Source organism: Vipera berus (assembly GCF_964194415.1).
Source record: "Vipera berus genome assembly, chromosome: Z".
Taxonomy (NCBI): domain Eukaryota; kingdom Metazoa; phylum Chordata; class Lepidosauria; order Squamata; family Viperidae; genus Vipera; species Vipera berus.
In genome coordinates, this window is record NC_138205.1 from 99,137,346 (window position 1) to 99,156,108 (window position 18,763).

The 18,763-nt window shown below is 39.7% G+C and overlaps 1 protein-coding gene across 8 annotated transcripts in view; it reads right to left on the reverse strand.

Moving 5' to 3' along the window:
- PHF14 (PHD finger protein 14) overlaps window positions 1-18,763 on the reverse strand; it is a 162,452-nt gene that overhangs the window by 114,711 nt on the left and 28,978 nt on the right. For all 8 annotated transcript variants that reach the window (XR_014028513.1, XR_014028514.1, XR_014028515.1 and 5 more), the window contains exons 6-9: window positions 12,993-13,104; window positions 10,730-10,867; window positions 8,118-8,264; window positions 6,548-6,818 (exon numbers count right to left, since the gene is read on the reverse strand). Coding sequence is in view for 4 of the 8 variants with exons in the window: in XM_081344066.1 (XP_081200192.1) it covers window positions 6,548-6,818; window positions 8,118-8,264; window positions 10,730-10,867; window positions 12,993-13,104 (668 nt within the window). In the remaining 4 variants the exon portion in view is untranslated. The remainder of the gene's footprint in view (window positions 1-6,547; window positions 6,819-8,117; window positions 8,265-10,729; window positions 10,868-12,992; window positions 13,105-18,763) is intronic.

An 18,763-nucleotide genomic window follows, 5' to 3' on the forward strand; every position in this document is an offset into this window, starting at 1 on the left:
GCAAAGATGGCAAGCACCATCTTTTGGGTTTTCTAAGTTGTCTGGGTTTTCTGAGGCAAAGAAGGAGGAAATAAAGTGCGGACTGCTCACCACTGCGTTTTGGGCCCGGACACAGCGGGGCTTAAGTGGCGGAGAGAAAGGGTGAGTTGAGGCATACTCTGCTTCCATTGTTTAAGTTTGCTGCTCGGCTTCTCTCCAGCCCTCCAATTGTGCAGCTCTTCCCTCCTGCAAGCCTCGAGTTTGCCGGCCCTCTCTTCTTCCTGCAATTCCCTCATCATTATAAAAAATAATGAAAGGCATGCATGATTTCCCACCTGCTGCACCTTCCTGGGGCTGCCCTCCACCACTGTTTCTCCCAGTGTGGTGGGGAGGGAGTTGGGCGAGGCGGCAGCAGCGTGGTCAGAGAAGGGGAGCCCAAGGAAGGCGCAGCAGGTGGAAAAAGGGGCGGATGGCCCTGCTGTGAAAGAATGGAATGGGGAGGGAGTCAGGCGAGACAGCAGCAGTGTTTTCGGAGGAGGGGAGCCTGAGGAAGGCGCAGCAGGTGGAAAAAGAAAAAGAAAAAGAAAACTCATCCTGTTTTCAGCAAAGCAGTCGGAAGATTCGGAATGCCGAACCCTTCGCCTGAAATTTCTTTCTGTTGGGGACCCTAAAGGGGCCAGAACCCACCCCAAAGAGGTGGAATGAAGGAAGAAAATCCCAGGGAAGTAAAAGAGATGGCGGTCTCCCTGAACGGTCCAGGAGAAGCCTTCCAGAAACCAACAGAAGAAAAAGCTAGCTAACTCCATTGTCTAGCCATAGCTGAAAACAACGGAAGTCACAAGCTCTATATTGATGATAACTTTATTGTCACTTTGAATGTACACCAATTGGCATACATAAAAATGAAATTTCGTTGCATACAGCTCTCAAAGGGTCACCACCTCCGATATATACTCCTTGTTCGGGACCCGCTCAAATTTCACATTGTCCATTTTAGTCTCTAGGGAGTGAATGATGGCAAACAGGACAGATGGAAATGGGGCTCCATGTGGATTAGCCCACAAATTCGCTTTTATTCTGACAACCTCGCCTACTTTCCTTTTTCTGATCCTGACTCTTCCACCCTTTCCTTAAAGAGGCCTTGCTTCTTTTCGCCGCTGGAGCACACTGCTGCCGCCACCACCAACTCCTCCAAAATCCTCTCTCTCTTCCTCTGGGCCTGCCAACAGCCTCATCCAGTTCCTTCGCTCCATAAGCTCCAGGTCCTCTCCTCCTCTGCCTCCTCTGGAAACAGCCCTGATTTGCAGTAGAATCCATCACTGGGCCAGCAGTCAGATCTTGGTGCTGGTAGAACAAATTCAAACAGCGCCAACGACTTTTAACGGTCTCACCAACAGTTCCAAAACAACTAGAAACTCGCCATGCCAGCAAAGATTGTCGGTCATATGTCGTATGTTACCTTAGTTCCATCATATTAAGCTGATTTTAAACAGTACGTTTGAAGCTGGGTAAGAATATTGATTTTCTCTATCCTACCTATTTTCCTGAAGAAAGTCCCAAAAGTAAGAGATGTCCGGGGGAAAAAAGAGAAGGGGGTCTCTACTCCTTTTGGCTATTGGAAGCAGCGAAACTTACCCTTTAGAGAGAGAATAAAAGACTAGAAACATCTGAAAAGTGAGCAAACGCTGACACCTACTGGTGGGTGAGGATTTTTGTCTCTGACCTTCAAAGTTCTTAATAAGTACAGCTGTGTAAATAAAGTGAGACTAACAAACCTGAAGCAATGAATACTTCACAACCATTTCAAAGGATAGTAATTTTAAAATACAACAACTTTGAGAGTATGAATCAACTTATCTCCAATTTAATTTAACTCCAAGAAATTTCTCAGGAAAATACAGCAGAGATGACTGAACATAATTCTGAGGATAGAGACTTAAACATGGAACCGTATAAAATAAAAAATCATGATTTAATTTAAGTGGCAGATATTTTAATGCATCCAAGCAATTTTGAAGATAAGAAAAAGAATGAGAAAAAATACTTTACAGAGAAACGAATGATGTAGCAAAATGCACTGATTAAGAAAGGCAATGGCCAGATCAAAAAGATTAAATTGGAAACCAAGAAAATAGATGATGGGAATTATCAGAGAGAATACTTAAAAAAGAAACATTTGTTTGAATATGGCTAAAAAAATGGAAAAAATTTGAAATATACTACTTTTAGAGGGATGAATTTTTTAACTAATACAATGTTTTTTTTTCCTTTCTGTAAAAGAAAAAAACTGAAATGATTTAAACAAAGCAAACGTTTTAGTTATTTAAATGTGGTGGTAAGAAAAGCATAAAAAATGTGTTTTGAATTAGAGAAAGGATTAGATGATTAGATCTATTGAATGGAATGGTCGAAGTTTAAATAGATTAAATATATTTTCAGCTATGGTTAAAAAGAATAAGAAATTGAGGAAATAAATATATATTAAGTTAGGAGGGATACATATTTTAAGTAGTATGTTATTTTTTTGTATTTCATTGCTTTTATCTTTTTTTCCTCTTTCTTCTTTTTCTCCTCTTTTTCATCTCTCTCTCCTTTTCTCTTCCTACTTTTTAATCTATTGCTTAAGAAATATAAAAGTATCAGAGGGCTTATATGGAAAAAATAGAATTAAATCCACCAATGTAATTGTTTAATTGTTGAGAAAACTGTCACTAATAAGAATATTTAGAATTTGGGGGAGAAATAAACTGAATTAAGCACAGTAACAGGATTTATGATAAGGCAACTAAAATGATTAACAGGAATATTGGAAAAACTATATACTTAATTGTTTATCAAAATAATGAGAATTGTTTTAATCTAATGTTTGCAAAAAGGATACTTGGGGGAAAGGGGAAATCAACTGAAATTAACATATGGAATACAGATTATAGAAATCAATTGTTAAAGTTTTATAAATGTTACCCAGACAACATACTGTTTACTAATTACTGAATGATTTATGTTCTGTTAAAAAAAACAATAAAATATATACAATAATAATAATAATAATAATAATAATAATAATAATAATAATAATAATAATAATAATAATAATAATAATAATAATAATAATAATACGAAGTGGCCAAGTTCAAATGTGAAAAAAAAGGAAAAAGGACCCAATCACCTTTCCAGCAGTCCTCCAGTCTCTTCCTCTGCTGCTGCCAAGCGCAGTCGGAAGAAGAAAGGAGGTTTGTGGGCAGTCCCACAAACCAAAGAATTTCAACCAGTCAATTCAAACTTCGCCACTTTTTTTTGTGAGAAGTTTGAATTGATTGGTTGAATTTTTTTAGTCCCACTTTTTTTTTTCCGGGACTGCACATGGTGGAGGAGGACTGGAAGCCGCAGGAGATGGCTGAAAGAGCCGCATGCGGCTCTGGAGCCACGGGTTGCTAACCCGTGCACTAGTGGTACATGAGCATCTGGTTGGTGGTACACGTAGGACTGGTTGAACAGCACTGTAAAAAGAAAAGTAAAAAAAAAAGTCAAAAGTGTTTTTTTACTAACCTGCTTTCAGCTGCATTTTGTTTCTCCATTCACTTCTCAGCCGCGTGTTTGGTGAACAAAAAAAGTTCCATGAGACTTTCTAACTTCTCGCGAGATCTCGCGAGAAGTTAGAAAGTCTCATGGAACTTTTTTTCTTTTTTACCAATAGTCCCACAAACACGTGGCGAAGGCAGAGAAGTGGAGAAATGGAATGCAGCTGAAAGCAGGTTAGTAAAAAAAACACTTCGGGGTGGTGAGGGCATCTGGGTGGGGGTGGGGGCTGGCATAAACTGGCTAGGCTTGTTCCATCCAGATGTCTTTTGCACTTGCCGAAAGAAGGGAGCCCCGCCTTTCCTCTTGAATGCTTGAGCAGGGTTTCTGCATGGTCTCCACTGCAGGGAGGTCCATGCCTGCAGCCACGAGGACGCCACTGGGATTCTCCTCCCCACAGCATGATGCTGGATCGTCCCGCGCCCTCTGCAGAGAGCGCCTGGCAGTCTGCTGGCTCCCTGGCGGTGACCCCAGCCAGTGAGGAGAACGGGGGAAAGGTGGCAAGCCTGGAACCAGCTCTGACCACTCCGGAGGGCTCCCAGCGGAATGCGGGAACCCTCCAGTGTGGTCAGGGCTGGTTCCAGGCTTGCCGCCTTTCCCTTGTTCTCCTCATCGGCAACTCCCTGTAGAACTCCTGTCAGTGACATGGCTGGACCGGCAGAGCTCACAGCCGAAAGGGCGCAAAGCGGAGGAAGTAAGTCCGTGGGGGGGACACAGGCGCCACAGTTCCAATGACCGACACGCCCCTTGGAGAAGCGCCTGCGACCTTTGCCTGATCTTGGCCTGACTTTTCTACCCGGCGGCCAGTGAAGGGCGGTGGGGCTGGGAGAGATCGGCCGGTCCAAAACCAGGTTTGGAAGAACGCTGCTCCTAGAGGCTGGGGGTGGCCGCACCAGGACGCCACAGCTGAGTGGCAGAAAGCCACAAGGAGGTTGGGGAGGGGGCGGCGCTCAGACGCAAAGGGAGAAGCGACAACAGCCAACAGCTCTGCTACTTCCTCCCTTCCTTCCTCAGTCCCCAACCCGCAAGGAATCGAAGGAGGAGCTGAATGCTCCGGGATTTCCACAGGAAATACTGAAGCCGGCCTCCCTTGGCTGCTGCTGTTACAGCAGCAGATGCCTGAAGGAGGAAGCCGAACAGAGCATTTCACTGCCGAGCAAGTCGTGGAGGTGCGCGAGTTTGGCGACACACGTGCCCGCCTCTAGAACTTCTCTCCTCCACTCGCCGCCCCTCGTCGTAGCTGCCTTGAGGTTGGGACCATAGGCCTCTGAAAAACCTTGGAGAGCCCGAAGAGAGGAGGGGAGGGAGGACAGGAAGGAGGCGGTGTTGCAACACCCAGCAGACCCTCAACTTGCTGGCTTCTCCCCATCACCTTGAATGTCATTGACTTCTATCTAGGGAAAGTCCCGCTGGTCCCATGCAGAGGGGATAAAGCGCGCCAAGTGGGACGCTTGGTCCCTCAGGCCGTAGAGTTTTTTTGGGGGGGGGGGCTTCTGCTGGGTGGAGATGCTAGGAACTGAAATGTGAACGGTGGTGGGTGGGCAGGGAGGGAAGGCACCACTCTCTCGTGGCCAGGTAGCGGAGGCGCCGGGCCCTGTGGGCACCGCTCACCAACCAGGTGAGTGCAGGAAAGCGGAACCAGGCAGCCTGCGGGCACCGCTCACCCTCAGCCAGCCGAGCCCGGAAGCCAGAGCGCACCACCCCTGATGGGGCCTCGCGGTGGCGCAGTCTGGCCAGATGCCCTCAGGGGAGCCCTCCAGCTCTTTGCCCCGGAGTGCTCCTAGGAACTGGGGAAAGCAGGGCTCTCCGGAGTGGGGAGATGCATCCTGCGCCCGAGTCCCATCATTTTTCCTCTGTCTCACACACACACGCCCCTTTTCCCAGCCAGGATAAAAAAGAGGAGCAGCCCTGAGTCTCTACCTGTCAGGGAGTAAAGGATCTGTCAGACAATTTTACCAGCTGTCCAAATGGGGAGGGAGGGAAAGGGAAAGTATGTGGATGCGGAAGGGAAGGAAAAGAAATAAACAGATGAAAAAGGGAAGGAAAGAAAAGGAAAGAGAAATGTGAGAGAAAGCAAGGAAGAAGAGTGAGAAGGGAAAAGAGAGAGAAAGGTGAAGAAAGAAGGAAAGGGTGAAAGGTGAGAGAAAGGAAGGAAGGAAGAAAAGGAAGGAAAGAAATAAGAAAGGACAATGGGAGAGAGGGATGGAAGACACCCACCCCAGTCCCACCCCCCTCTACCAGAGACCCACGGATTTTCCCCCCACAGGCACCTTGCAACCTGAGCCATTGACTTCGCTTGTCAAAAAGTTGCAAAAGGTGATCACATGACCCCGGGACACTGAACGTCATAAGTATGAATCAGTTGCCAAGCATCTGAATGTAAATCATATGACCCTGGGGATGCTGCAACAGTCATAAGTGTGAAAAATGGTCATGTCACTGTTTTCAATGCCGTTGTAACTTCAAACAGTCATTAAGCACATTGTTGTAAGTCGAGGACTACCTGTACTTTATCGTTTTTTCCCCTCTTTGTTTGGTCAAGTTTTTTACATCTTGCTAGGCAACTGGTAGTACTCGGATAGTGCCTTATCATAAAAGTGGTACAATGGGTGAAAAGGTTGAAAAGCTCTGGTCTAGAGTGATAAAAGCTGCTCTTGAGTGCTAAAATGACCATGCTGGGGAAGGCGGGGAGATATACTTTGAAAGGTCTCAGTCTCTCTAATCACAAGAAATAAAATTCAATTCTTGCCCTCTATTTGAAGCATATTAGAAAGGGGAAAGGGAGGGAAAAGATAGTTCTTCCATTAAAATTTTTTCTTGGTTGCTTCAGAGACATAGGAGTCATAGAGAAATCTAGTATTTTCTAGAGAAAAAACAAGACTAAGTGAACCGCAACAAAAGACATTGCTTATTAGTCCTCCCATTGCAATCTGCTTCACCCCTCTACCAAGAACTATTCAAAAATTGAATTTGAGTATTTCAGACTTACCAAGATAATAATTCACAAAATCAGCAGTCAATGCTGGCTGTTTATGCTTTCGTCTTCCATCCACACTGGAACTGGTATCTGAAGTGTCAACAGGAAAGATGTCTGTACTAATGCCCATTAATTCAGCTTTACGCATGAGCTTACGTATTGCTGAAGCACTGCTAGTGAGTGGCCGTGGCAGTTTTTCTCTTGGAACCCATGCCTGTGGTCTTGTGGTGCGTGCTAATTCTGCTTTAGCCCGATACTGCTGAAGTCTGGCATTAATTCGAGCCTATGTCACAAAATTAAACAGTGTAGCATACAAAATCAAGGGAAAGAAAGAAACTTCATCTCATTTTAAAAGCTTTATATTTATATTGTAGCAAAAACAAACTGCACTTAAGCTAAATGAACTATCAAGAGTCTATTATGGACTCTACTGTGTATACAGTGACCCTGAATTATTCAAGAGCATGCTATCCCATCATGCAATCCAGAAACTTAAGTCTGATAATAGCATCTATTTTCTTCATAATCTGTTTTTCTTCAAAAGCAATTTGGAATTTTCCAACTCATGGCACATAAGAAGAGTTCTGCTAGTCAATTTGATCCATAAAGGAAATTCACCAGCAGAATATGAAAGTATTGATTTTTTTCTATATGTTTTTTTTATCCAGCAACCACTTTTCAGAGTAATATTGCTTCTGATTTTGAAAATAAAATATAATCATCAGGATCAGTTGCCATGGACAAATCTTCTAATCTCCAAGTTATTTTTATTGCATCCAAATTGACAGTATCAATTAGGCCATGCATTAGCCTAATGAAGCTAACCATTACATATAGTCCTTGATTTAAGCCATAATTTTTATCAAACTATTTGTTGTTAAGTAGTTTATTCATTAGGCAAGATATCACATTACTGCAACCTGTGACCTTCTCTGCTATCTTTCCCACTGACTTTGTGAGAAGCCAACTGGGAAGGTTGCAAATGGTGATCAAATGATCTTGGGATGCTTCAACTGTCATAGATGTAAGCCAGTTGCCAAGGATTCTAATTTTGATCACATGACAATGGAGAAACTGTGGAAGGCAAAAATGCAAGAACCAATCGTGAGTCACATTTCCCAGTGTTGTAACTTCAAAAGGCCACTTAACAAACAGTCACAAGTCAAGGGCTACTGTATAACCACAAGATGGATCTCTCATCAATCATAACCAGGTTAGATATTATCTGCATATATGCAAAATCAGAGTACATGTGCCAATGTAAATCACTTATTTATCTCATTTTAATCCATTTCTTGGGAGTTCTTTCTATTTCATCTTTTAAATATAATCTTAAATGCTATGATTTCATTAGTTAATTTTGTCATACCATGGTCTCTATTATCTCAACTTAAAGATGTGGATTCATGGAAGCTGAAGTAGCTGAAACAGGATGTTAATTTAAGTCAAGAGAAAAATGTTACAGTTTGCAAACAGGTAAACAAAATATTTGAGAATCAGTGTTTCCAGAAATGCTTGCTTCGTGTAATTTTTCTGTACCATTATTATTCAGAAACTTGTACCAAACAAACTATAATAATACCTGAGCTTCGGGTGAAAGTTGTTTTTCTCTTTCTTGCAAAGACATTTTACAGTAGGACTGTAAAGCCAAATAGTTCTTACGCTTCCATTTTCTATCCATTCTGTCTGCATGTTGTTTACAGTAAGCAAAAAAAGGATCTGCAATATCCTAAAGCAATGAAACAAAAATGAAGAACATTTTTATCAAATTTATTTGCCAGTCATTTCAGAGTTTAAAGTGACTCTGAGTGGCTTTCAATAAGATAATATGACAACAGATTAAAATTATATTAAAACTATCTAATAAACATGTGTTCAGAGGGACAGGTAGAGGTGCCTTCTCTGTTAGTGCATCAACCACCTTCAGTCAACAGATTTTCCTTCAGGACCACATACCAGTTGGCATACCCAGGTTTTAAGGCTCTTCCTGAAGCTTAAAACAGAGGAGGCAGATTTTACCTTTTCTGGCAAGATGTTCCAAAGAAGATGAGTTATGACAGAAATGCCTGGCATTCTGTCAAGGAACTCTGGAATTCCTTGGCTGAGAGCATTCACAAGAAGCTCTTTCTGCCAGCACAAGTGGGGCAGGCTAATTCCCTGGTGGAAAAATGGTTCTACATATATCCTGTACCCTTGCTATAGGGGCTTTAAAGGTAATAGCCATCATCTTGAATTGGAAACAGATTGCAGACAGTGCAGCTCATGTAACAGTGGTGTTACATATGCTACTCGAGAAAGTGTCCAAAACGGTCCGTCCTGCTGTATTCTGGACTAATTGTAGCTTCTGAACACTCTTCAAGAGTAGCCCCGTGTAGAGAGAGTTGTAATAATCCAAGAGGGAAATTACCAGGGCATGAGTGACTGAGTGCAGGACCTCATAATCCAGAAAAGAACATTAAAGCTTCTAAAACAATTTTATTCAATCATAGTATGAACAACTCATGTTGCAGGATCCAATCTGAGTAAATCACCGGAACCAGAGGTTTATTCTTCCAACTTTTGAACTCAAGCTGGAACCCATTCTCAAGAAACATCTCACTCTCCAAAATGTGTGCACTGGGCTTTTTATGCTAGTTTTTATGTGGTGCCTGATTGTGTGTGGCTTTTTATTATTATTTTAATTATTAAATGGGGTCTCCGGTTAGTAAGTCATTGACTATTGTTTCTATCAACGCTGCTAACATCGAATGTTATTGCTTGGCAAGAGATGAAGAAGTAGCCATTTCATATGTTAAACTTGTGTATTGCTTTAAGAGATTGAGTTTAAGGTTGGGAGGGGGGAAGAGGAGGATTGTACCTTCAAGGCCATCTCTAACTAAAGAAGATCAGACCTTGGCGGCTATGGAGAATATGATTAATGACAAAATTAGAAAGGTAGAGAATTGTGTTTTAATATATTGTGCAAGGGGCGGAGATTTCAGATTCCAGCTTCCTTCCAGCAAGCATTTGCCGGTGTATAAGGCTGAATAAAGGACTTTTAAGGTAAACAATGCCTCAGAGTCACTTGAAAAGCCCATAGGTTGGAAACCTGACAGTTTGCTTGTGCTGCCATGCCCTCAGCTTCTAAGTACCTGATAAGTTGGTGGTAAATCAGCATTCCTGTTGACTGAGAAGGGGCTTCAATCATTTCTATTTTTGTCTTTTGGCTATTTTTGTCCCTGCTTGACCAACAATCTTACTGACTGCAAAACTAAATGAACAGTGCAGATCAGAACAGTCTAGTGCACACATTCTGGAGAGTGAGAAGTTCCCTGAAGTTGGGCTCCAGCATGAATCCGAAGGCTACGAAGAATAAATCACTATTTCTACATGTATATTTCTCTTCATTCACAACTCATGTTGTTCATTTTTTTAATGAAGGCAAGTCAAATTTAAAAACCTTATCAACTTCTGAAAAACTATAGGCTTATAGAATTATATATTTTTTCCGGTCAGTACATGAATAACACAATTGATCAGGGCTTTTTTTGTCATAGAACGCGCAGAACGGAGTTCTGGCACCTTTTTTGGATGGAACCTTGTAGGATAGGCAAGGCGGGTTGTATGACATGTGTGAGTTCCGGCACCTTTTTCTTTTACAAAAAAAGCACTGCAATTGATAATAAGTATTTTGCAACCAAAAGCAGCTTTTTAGTTTTAAACAGATATAATACAACAATGTGATTATGATAGATTATTATCTGACAAAATATCAGACAAAAATAATGGATGGCATGGGGCATCTGAACACTGTGTTATTTGATTATAGAGAAGTACTCAACTGTAATAGAGCTGAAGGTCATAATCAACCTATTTACACATTTTTAGCATAAAACAATTGCAGGAGAAAATCGTTCGATCAAAAACAACCATCTCTCCAAAGAAAACAGAAGGAAAAGAGGAAGGCAGACAATGCCTGTTAATTATGAGGTAAGGAAAAAAAAACCCAATCAACTTTAAAATAAACTATGCTATGCTAAATAAATATGCTAAATATTTTTTCATCAAGACTACTTGCACTTAAATCTAAGGATGGCTTCAGTATAACAAAATATAAATGCTGTTATGTATGATATTTTAATATGTTTATCTGGATTTTTAATGGTAAAAGATCCCACCCCAGATTGAATCATTAGAATACTCAAGTTTACTTACTTCCTCTGCGGCAGCTTCTGACAATAGGCCTTCTTTCTGAGCACAGGTCACATGGAAATAAGCTCTACACATTCCAGCATCACAGCTAATGCAAACACCAGTTCTGGCAAAACGAGGATCTTCACAGAAGCTACATTCCTGCCGCAGATCAGTGAGAGAAAGCAATGGAATAAATACTAGAAAAACAGACATCAAGTTTCAACTATAGGTAGATGTTTAACCATGGTAATTAGGACCGGAATTTCTTTTGCTAAGTAATACAGTTGTAAAGTGCAATGTCACATGACTTCATGTGACACAATCATGGCAATCCCAACTTGCACTGTTAATAAAATCCCACCAGTCATTAGGCAAAGACTCATCTTGATCCAAGGTATTCCCATCTAGGTCCCTCCCAGCCCTGAGCCTTGGTAAGGTGAAGGACTGTCTTCTCTTTAACTCTCTCACCCAACTATCTGTCTGTCCATATCTGCTACTTTAGTCACCTTGTCAGCCTTCCCAGATAGACTAGACAGGAAATATGACTAGATGAGCTAATTCTAATTTATTATAACAGAATCTTGCAAGTACAATAGTATGCATTTATTCTGTCTCTTTTACAGACTGAGAAGTTTATTTTATTTTTATTTAATTTATTTTAATTCCATTTATATCCCGCCCTTCTCCGAAGACTCAGGGCGGCTTACAAGCTTAGCAGTAGCCTTCATTCTATGTATATGCCTGCTTATTAGGGCTTTCACACACACACCCAAGCGGCATTATTACAAAGTCAGCTTAATTGCCCCCAACAATCTGGGTCCTCATTTTACCTACCTCGGAAGGATGGAAGGCTGAGTCAACCTTGAGCCTGGTGGGATGCGAACCTGCACTAATTGCAGGCAGCTGGTGTTACTTAAGGAGGCATTAGCCCACTGCTCCACCAAGTCTCTTTATAGTTAGGAAGGATTCTTTCTGTGTCTCTTTATTTTTCTATTATGTAGTTGCAGGGTATGTCTTCGCTTATCTGATTGTTCCCTAGGTAGCATCTCTCCTTCTGCCTACCCGTCTCTGAGTTATTTCCACATAGCCTTACATCCTGCACAACGACACTCCTTGGAGTAGAGGCAGCACTGGGGCCAAAAAACAGGTCTAAGATCTTCAGCAGTCTCAGACAGATGCCACTGCCCCTGGGCTTCTACTGCAGCCCAAGCTCTGCTGCTGCCAAGGAGTGAACCTCAGACCTGCTGCAAGCCACTCTAGTGCACAGAGCAAAGCCCCAACCACCCCGCTGCCTTTGTCTTCATCCTGCTCCTGACAAGGTGCACCCAGTCTGACTTTATGCAAAAGCCTCTAAAGCCTTCCAAAACACGAGAGCAGCGCATGTGAATTGGAGAAAGGCATGAACAACCTGAGGAAGAATGTCTGGCCAGAAGCTGTCCTACAGAGGGCCAAGCCAGGCATTCTTTATGAGCAATGGGAGGAAGACAGCAAAGGTCATCTAGAGGGAAAAACACCTATAGAGCACATGGGTAGCTGGGGTTTTGCACTGTGGTGGCTGACCATGGTGCCAAGCCTCTCATGATATTCCTTGTGGTGATGGTAACAATGGGGTCAGTGTAGATGCCCAGAAGTGGTGGTGGCCTGATGGGACTGTTCAAGGCCCTTGGGTCCAACATCACCAATGATGAGGAATTCTGCTGTTCAGGGCAGCCAAATGGACAGAAGTTGGTGTAGCTAAAGCATCCCTATAGTTATAGTACAGGCAAGCTGTACAGGTAAATGGTTGTCAAGCAAGGACCACCTATATATAGAGTGTGCTTTACAGTATCTTGACTGCTTTCAAAATCTATTTTTAAAGAATCCAATCTTAAAGAAATACAAGAAAAATAAAATGGAAAAATAAGCAGACAGAACAAATGATGGGACATTCGAATTGAAATAGATTTTTCCTCTACTTTTAACAGAAAAAAATCACATAAATTATTCTAAATTTCTGTAATAAAATTTAATTAGAATTGTATATTTGCTTTCCTGTCTCACTTTTCATTACAATTTCAACAAATATAATCCATATGAAATAATATATACAAGATCACCAATAACAATGAACAATGATTGCATTGTTTCTTATCTCCATAAAGCTAGTTCGTAATAAAAAGGAAAAAAAATCATTATATTAATCTACAATACATTTTGAATACTTAGCTGCAATGAATAGAAGCAAACAAAAGAAATACATAACAGCAATCTACATGTTAGTAAAATACAACTCTTTTGATGTTACCTTTGCACCATACTTGGAATAGTTCATTTCTGTAAGTGTTACTGGTCGCAATTTGTCAATATCTCCAAATGCCACTCCGGGAACATAAAGTGCACAAACAATATGGACCCATCTATAAAGAAAAGGATATTGTGCATTTTCAACTGAAAAAAAGTAACAGGATAGACAATTGCCCCCTATATATAAAAATATTGAAACATCTTTACATCTGAACAATAAATGATAGAAAATAAAATGTTGCAATGATCCAATTGATAATTGTATCTTCTACAAATCTGAAAAATAGCACAAGAATGTTTTAAATTACAATTAATGAAGTTGAAGCTAACATTTTACATACCCTTCTTGAATTTCTGGGATTAAAATAAAAAGTTATATTTTCCGCATGCCTTTGAACACTCTATATTGCAAGCTTCTAGAGATAATTGGAATATGTGCAGAAAAGAATTAATTGATTAATTTGTATTTATTAAGTAAAATATTTCTCCCATCCTACAAGAATAGATCTTAGCACAAAAGAAAATAACTTGCAATTCATCCATGCATTAGAAATACAGAAACACACTAATAATCTAATAAACAAAATATAATTAACATATAATCAATACAAATAATGGCTTAAGCAAATAATCATGGGCATTGCTGTTGTATCTCTAAAAGAAAATCATCCCAGCCAAGAAAGCTCTATCTTCCATTTCTTTACTATGTTCAGATTACACTGTTGAGATGCAAAGGACAATCTTCTTAACGAACCATAATCTTAGGGCAAGTGTATACCAGAAAAGTCATTCCCTCAAATACTGAACATCTCTAATACCTCCCTAAGTTGCAATTTCTGAATTGTTTTTTCAGTACAGCTCTATGAAGATTCCATTGTGATAATCTGCACTGGCCATTGTCAAAATATAACCATTCTGACTGGATTCTCACTGCTTAGAAGCCACCATTAAACATAAGACCTTATAACTTCAGATGAACATTAAAAACACAAGGACACAATTAAGTTATTGAAATTTATACCACAATTTTCTATCTTTTTTGCTATATCATGTTTATTTGATTGGGCTCTTCAAGCTAGAAAATAAACATTTCTGATGCAATCTTAAAACTAAATTCACTGCAACTTGGCTATTTGCAAGTTAAAATGTATTCTTTTCTCAACTGTCAACACTACACGATCAGCAGAATTTTAGGCTTGTTCTGATGTCTGTATAATCCCAGAGGCTTCATCTGCATTATTTTGTTTTTTCTTGTATACAGGGCTTTTTTTCTCATAGAACGCTCAGAACGGCGTTCCGGCACCTTTTTTTCGCAAAAAAAAAAGGCTCGGTCTGAAAGCCTATTGCAGGGCTAGGCAATCTTGGCCCTTTTTTATGACTCGTGTACTTCAACTCCCAGAAATCCTGAGTCAGCCATGCTGAGGGGAAAGGGAAAGGTTTCCAAGCTGAGCCATGCTGGCTCAGGTATTCTGGGAGTTGAAGTCCTTGAGTCATAAAAGAACCTGCCCTACAGGAGGACATTAAAGTTATTTACAGGGTTACTTCTTTGGGAACCAAACTTTTAGAATCTAAAACAGCTAATTAAGAAAAGCCAACAGGAAAGAACCTCACATTTTTCATCTGCTTCTGTGTTTTGGAAGGTAAAATTAGATAACAAAATAATCTATTTCCTATGCTAACATCTCTGTAATGAAATCAAACATTTTTCTCAATGTAATATGTCTAATTTAGCTGATGCTAGAAAAAAATAGTAGCTTTTGTACAGACTCTTGAAAACTATTTTGAATCTAACCTTCTATTACAACTAAACCACTTTAAATTAAACAATTCTTAAGAATCAAATGTTCTTAATTTGGACTTTACTTTTACTGTTTGGACTGTTGTGTGTTTTGAAAAATAGATTATTTAGAATCTAGTTATGTTGCACTTCAGTGTTTAAATAATTAATCTAGTATATACATAACAATATATGATGTTTTCCATGGTGAGGTTAACATCAATAACAACATTTATTAAAAAGGCTAAAATAATTTCTGGTGGTATTATCTGTACATTAAAATTTTGTTTAGTCACAATCTTTCACTTTTCACATTCTGGAAAATCAGTGGTCATGTATCCTAGCAAAAGATGTTACATATGTGCATAAGTGTAGTCAGTAGCATATGCCATTTTAAAAATATCAGACATGCAAAGTAAGAAAAATAAGTCCAAAATATCTGTATTACATCCAGAAATGCCAACTTTGCAACCAATATTTCTCATCCATAACTATGGCACCCTAAGGATACCTGCATACATGCAAATGCTTCTCTGGGATCAGTAACACAGCAGGGATTGCTTTTTCCTTCCAGTAACAGATTGCTGGGAAATACAAAACATGGCCTTAAGAATTCCAATGTTTGTTACAAAGTTTTCTGGATGTGGTTGGAAAGAGGCCTAGAAATGCCAGCACAAATACATCACACTTGCTGAACGTGCACACGCAACTAATTATAATCTTCAATTATATGTGATATGCTATCAAGGAAAATGTATAGATATAACCAGCAGACGTTTAGGGAACCTTTATTTTTCATACACTGTTCGAATTTTGTTTTAATGCCATGGTGATACACAATCAAATGTAGTCAGTCTTTTTTTTTTTTAATCCCAAAGCATCTGTTCGTTAAATACAGTATAACAAAGTTTTGGATGATGAAATTATTTTTTATCTAAGGATAACTAATGATAACAGCTCTTAAATCTGTTATTTTGTTTTATTTTTGCACAAAAAAATTGTATAATTTGCATTTGCATTCATTTACAAATGGAATATGTTGTTAAAATGTATTGGTGTTGAAATAATTAGTGCACACATATACCTAAAACCAGTTTATTGCATTTGGCAATTGTACTAAAAAAAATCTCGTTGTCAACCAATATAATTCATTTAATTTGAAATCAAGTGAAAAATTGATTTAAATTATTTTATTAAAACAAATTAATGGCAATTCTTTTATAAGAAGTTGCCTCAAAAAAAATGAGTTTGACATGCCTGCTCTAGATAGTTGAATGCTCCAAAATAAATTCTAGACCAGGCCTGTACATGCAGCCTACCAAATACCTTTAGACAGAGCACAGACTTTTTTTAAAAAAAAAGTAATAAAATCACCACCACTGCCCTGAAAGTCATGTTGCCTAGTGCCTGCATGGTTTACCATGACCAGGAGCTCCAACACTGTAGATGTTCCTCTAGTCACCAAATCACTGATTAGCCCACCAGCATTCCTTTGCAGACCACAAAGATTTTTAATTTATCAGTGTGGGCCTTTCCATTCTACAAGTTGCACAGACCTCTTGTAGATTTTCCTCTTGCCTTTCTGAGTTAACTCCTTGGTCTGTCATTGAGCAAGAATTGACTTTGTAGGGAAGCATATTATCATTTGGTGTATATTTAACATATGTTCTACCTTTATTTACCAATTATATAATACTTGTATGCAATTTGTATGCACCTGGCGAAGTTTGGGGCAACTTACAATATTTTTAAAATCGTAAGATTAAAACATAAAAGCAGGGCTTTTTTTCTCATAGAACGCTCAGAATGGCGTTCTGGCACCCTTTTTTGCACAAAAAGAAGAAAGCTTTTGCACAAGCTATGCTACTCCCTCTATTGGCTTTCAAAAGTCTATTGGCTTTTGAAAGCCAGTAGGAATTGCTGCTGAAAGACCTGGCCGGCAAATGTTGCAGCAAGTTGTCTGAAGTGAAGGCGATTTGGCAGGAAATCTGCATCCGTCCCTGCTGCCCAACGACACTATCTCAACTAGGTAAGTAAGAGACGACAAGCAGTGGGAGGTGGATTCTGCGGAGTCCATGTGCACTCCCCTGTGTCAGCCAGGCTGGTGGCCTACCTGGTGCTGGACCTGTGCCACCGTCGCCTCACCCTGTGTGCCTAAGTGGCTGCCCTGCATCACCTGGCCCACACCGCCTCCGCCGCCCGCCCCGCACAGCCCCGCCATATAGAGCAGGCCCCGCTGCTCCCACAGCACCAGCCGCGCCAGCTGCAGCCCTGGGGGGGCAGCCTGCCACCAACACCCCTCGCACCCGTGACTGCAGCAATGCTCCTCCCGCCCCCCCGCCTCCTGCGGCCGCCAAGATGAGAGTTCTGGCACCTTTTTTTTTTTTTTTTTAGAAAAAAAGCACTGCTTGTATACATTTGCCCAAGGACTACAACCCATCAAGAAGATTATCCTTTGTGTCTAAGAAGTGTGATCTGTTAGCAACATCTAATAAAATAGATATTGTAAAATCATAAAACAATTTTATACAAGGACACTTGTGCAAGTTTGTGAATATTTTTAATCAGATTTTAATATGCTCCAAGGAGAATTGAAAAGAATTTCAATCTACACAAAATTGCTTACAACCCCAACTATTTTTGCCATGTGGCAACTAGCCATGTTTTTTTGTGTTTTCTATGAGAAACAGTAAAAAATGTGGAAATACAGAACAATCCTTTATAGAAAATATTCATGCAAAAACAAAATGTTAACTCATTAAATAGATATTTTATGAAGAGCATGAGGACTTTTCATTTTTTAAAAATTATTTCTGAAGTATTACAAAGGAAAACCAGTTGTTGGAAAATAAAGGGAAATAATAGGCCACCTTCACATTATCTTCAATTATTTTAGTTTGAAAGGCAAGGGTTTGGCTGGAAATTTTTGATAGAATGTATTAATGCAACCTCACTATTGCACCCTGAGGAGTTCAATATAAAGATACACATCTTCAACCACAGCTGCTTCTCAATTTAATTTGCACAGTTTTTTCATGCTCCACTGGTGTATTAAATGTTGCTGCACTTTGTAGGAGTTTATCTATGATAAACCCAACAGCTGGCTGCTTGCTTCATAGTGACCTTCTCAAAATGTTTTAGTACATGTCACACAAGTACTGTAGTATTACAGATTTAAACTGCCATTTCAGAATGATTGGCACACAAGTGTCTCATTTCCTCAACCACCTATGTGTGAACTCCATCCTGAATCTTTATTAAAATACACAGAAGTCAGTCAAGTTCACAGCTGAGGCAGCTTCAGCTGCTTTTAATACTATTGCCTAAATGTTTTCCTGCTCATTTATTTAGCTGCACATGTTTAAGAACCTTGTAATTAAGACAAATTGGGTAATCAAAGAAGAATAATCTTTCATGTTACTTCCCCATCCATTTTGCTCAGAGCAAAGATGACAGATGTTGATGATTGGAAAGAAAAAAAGAAAGAAAATAAAGACAATACTCTTATTTTGATTATAGCAAAGCAGAAGATTTCATCCTATCTAAGCCATTCATAATATTAAAGAATACATTTTAAAAGATATGTCTTCAAAATTAACTATTTAATGGAATATCACTTAATATTAAAAAAAAGAATTTTAAAACAAATAGTTTAATAATCTGACAAATTTAAGCCAGAAAAAAATGTATAATTTGTACAACCACCCTTTGATATCGTAGGTTCAAGTAAATTATAAGTAGGCAACCTTGTGGCTCCCCATTATTTAATAATATGTGTACTCTGAGTACCCTTTTCAACTTTGAATAGGATGCTTTTACAACCTATTCAATGTTCAATAGTGCAGGAAAAAAGATTTCTTTCCTTTTCCTTTCCACCTTCCTGAGATATTTTCCACTGCTTCTGATAAGAACCTGTACTTCATCACTACTTAATGGCTGTTGACAGATTGTTTTTTAAAAAGCAAAATGTTATTTTTTATTTTCCCTATATTGAA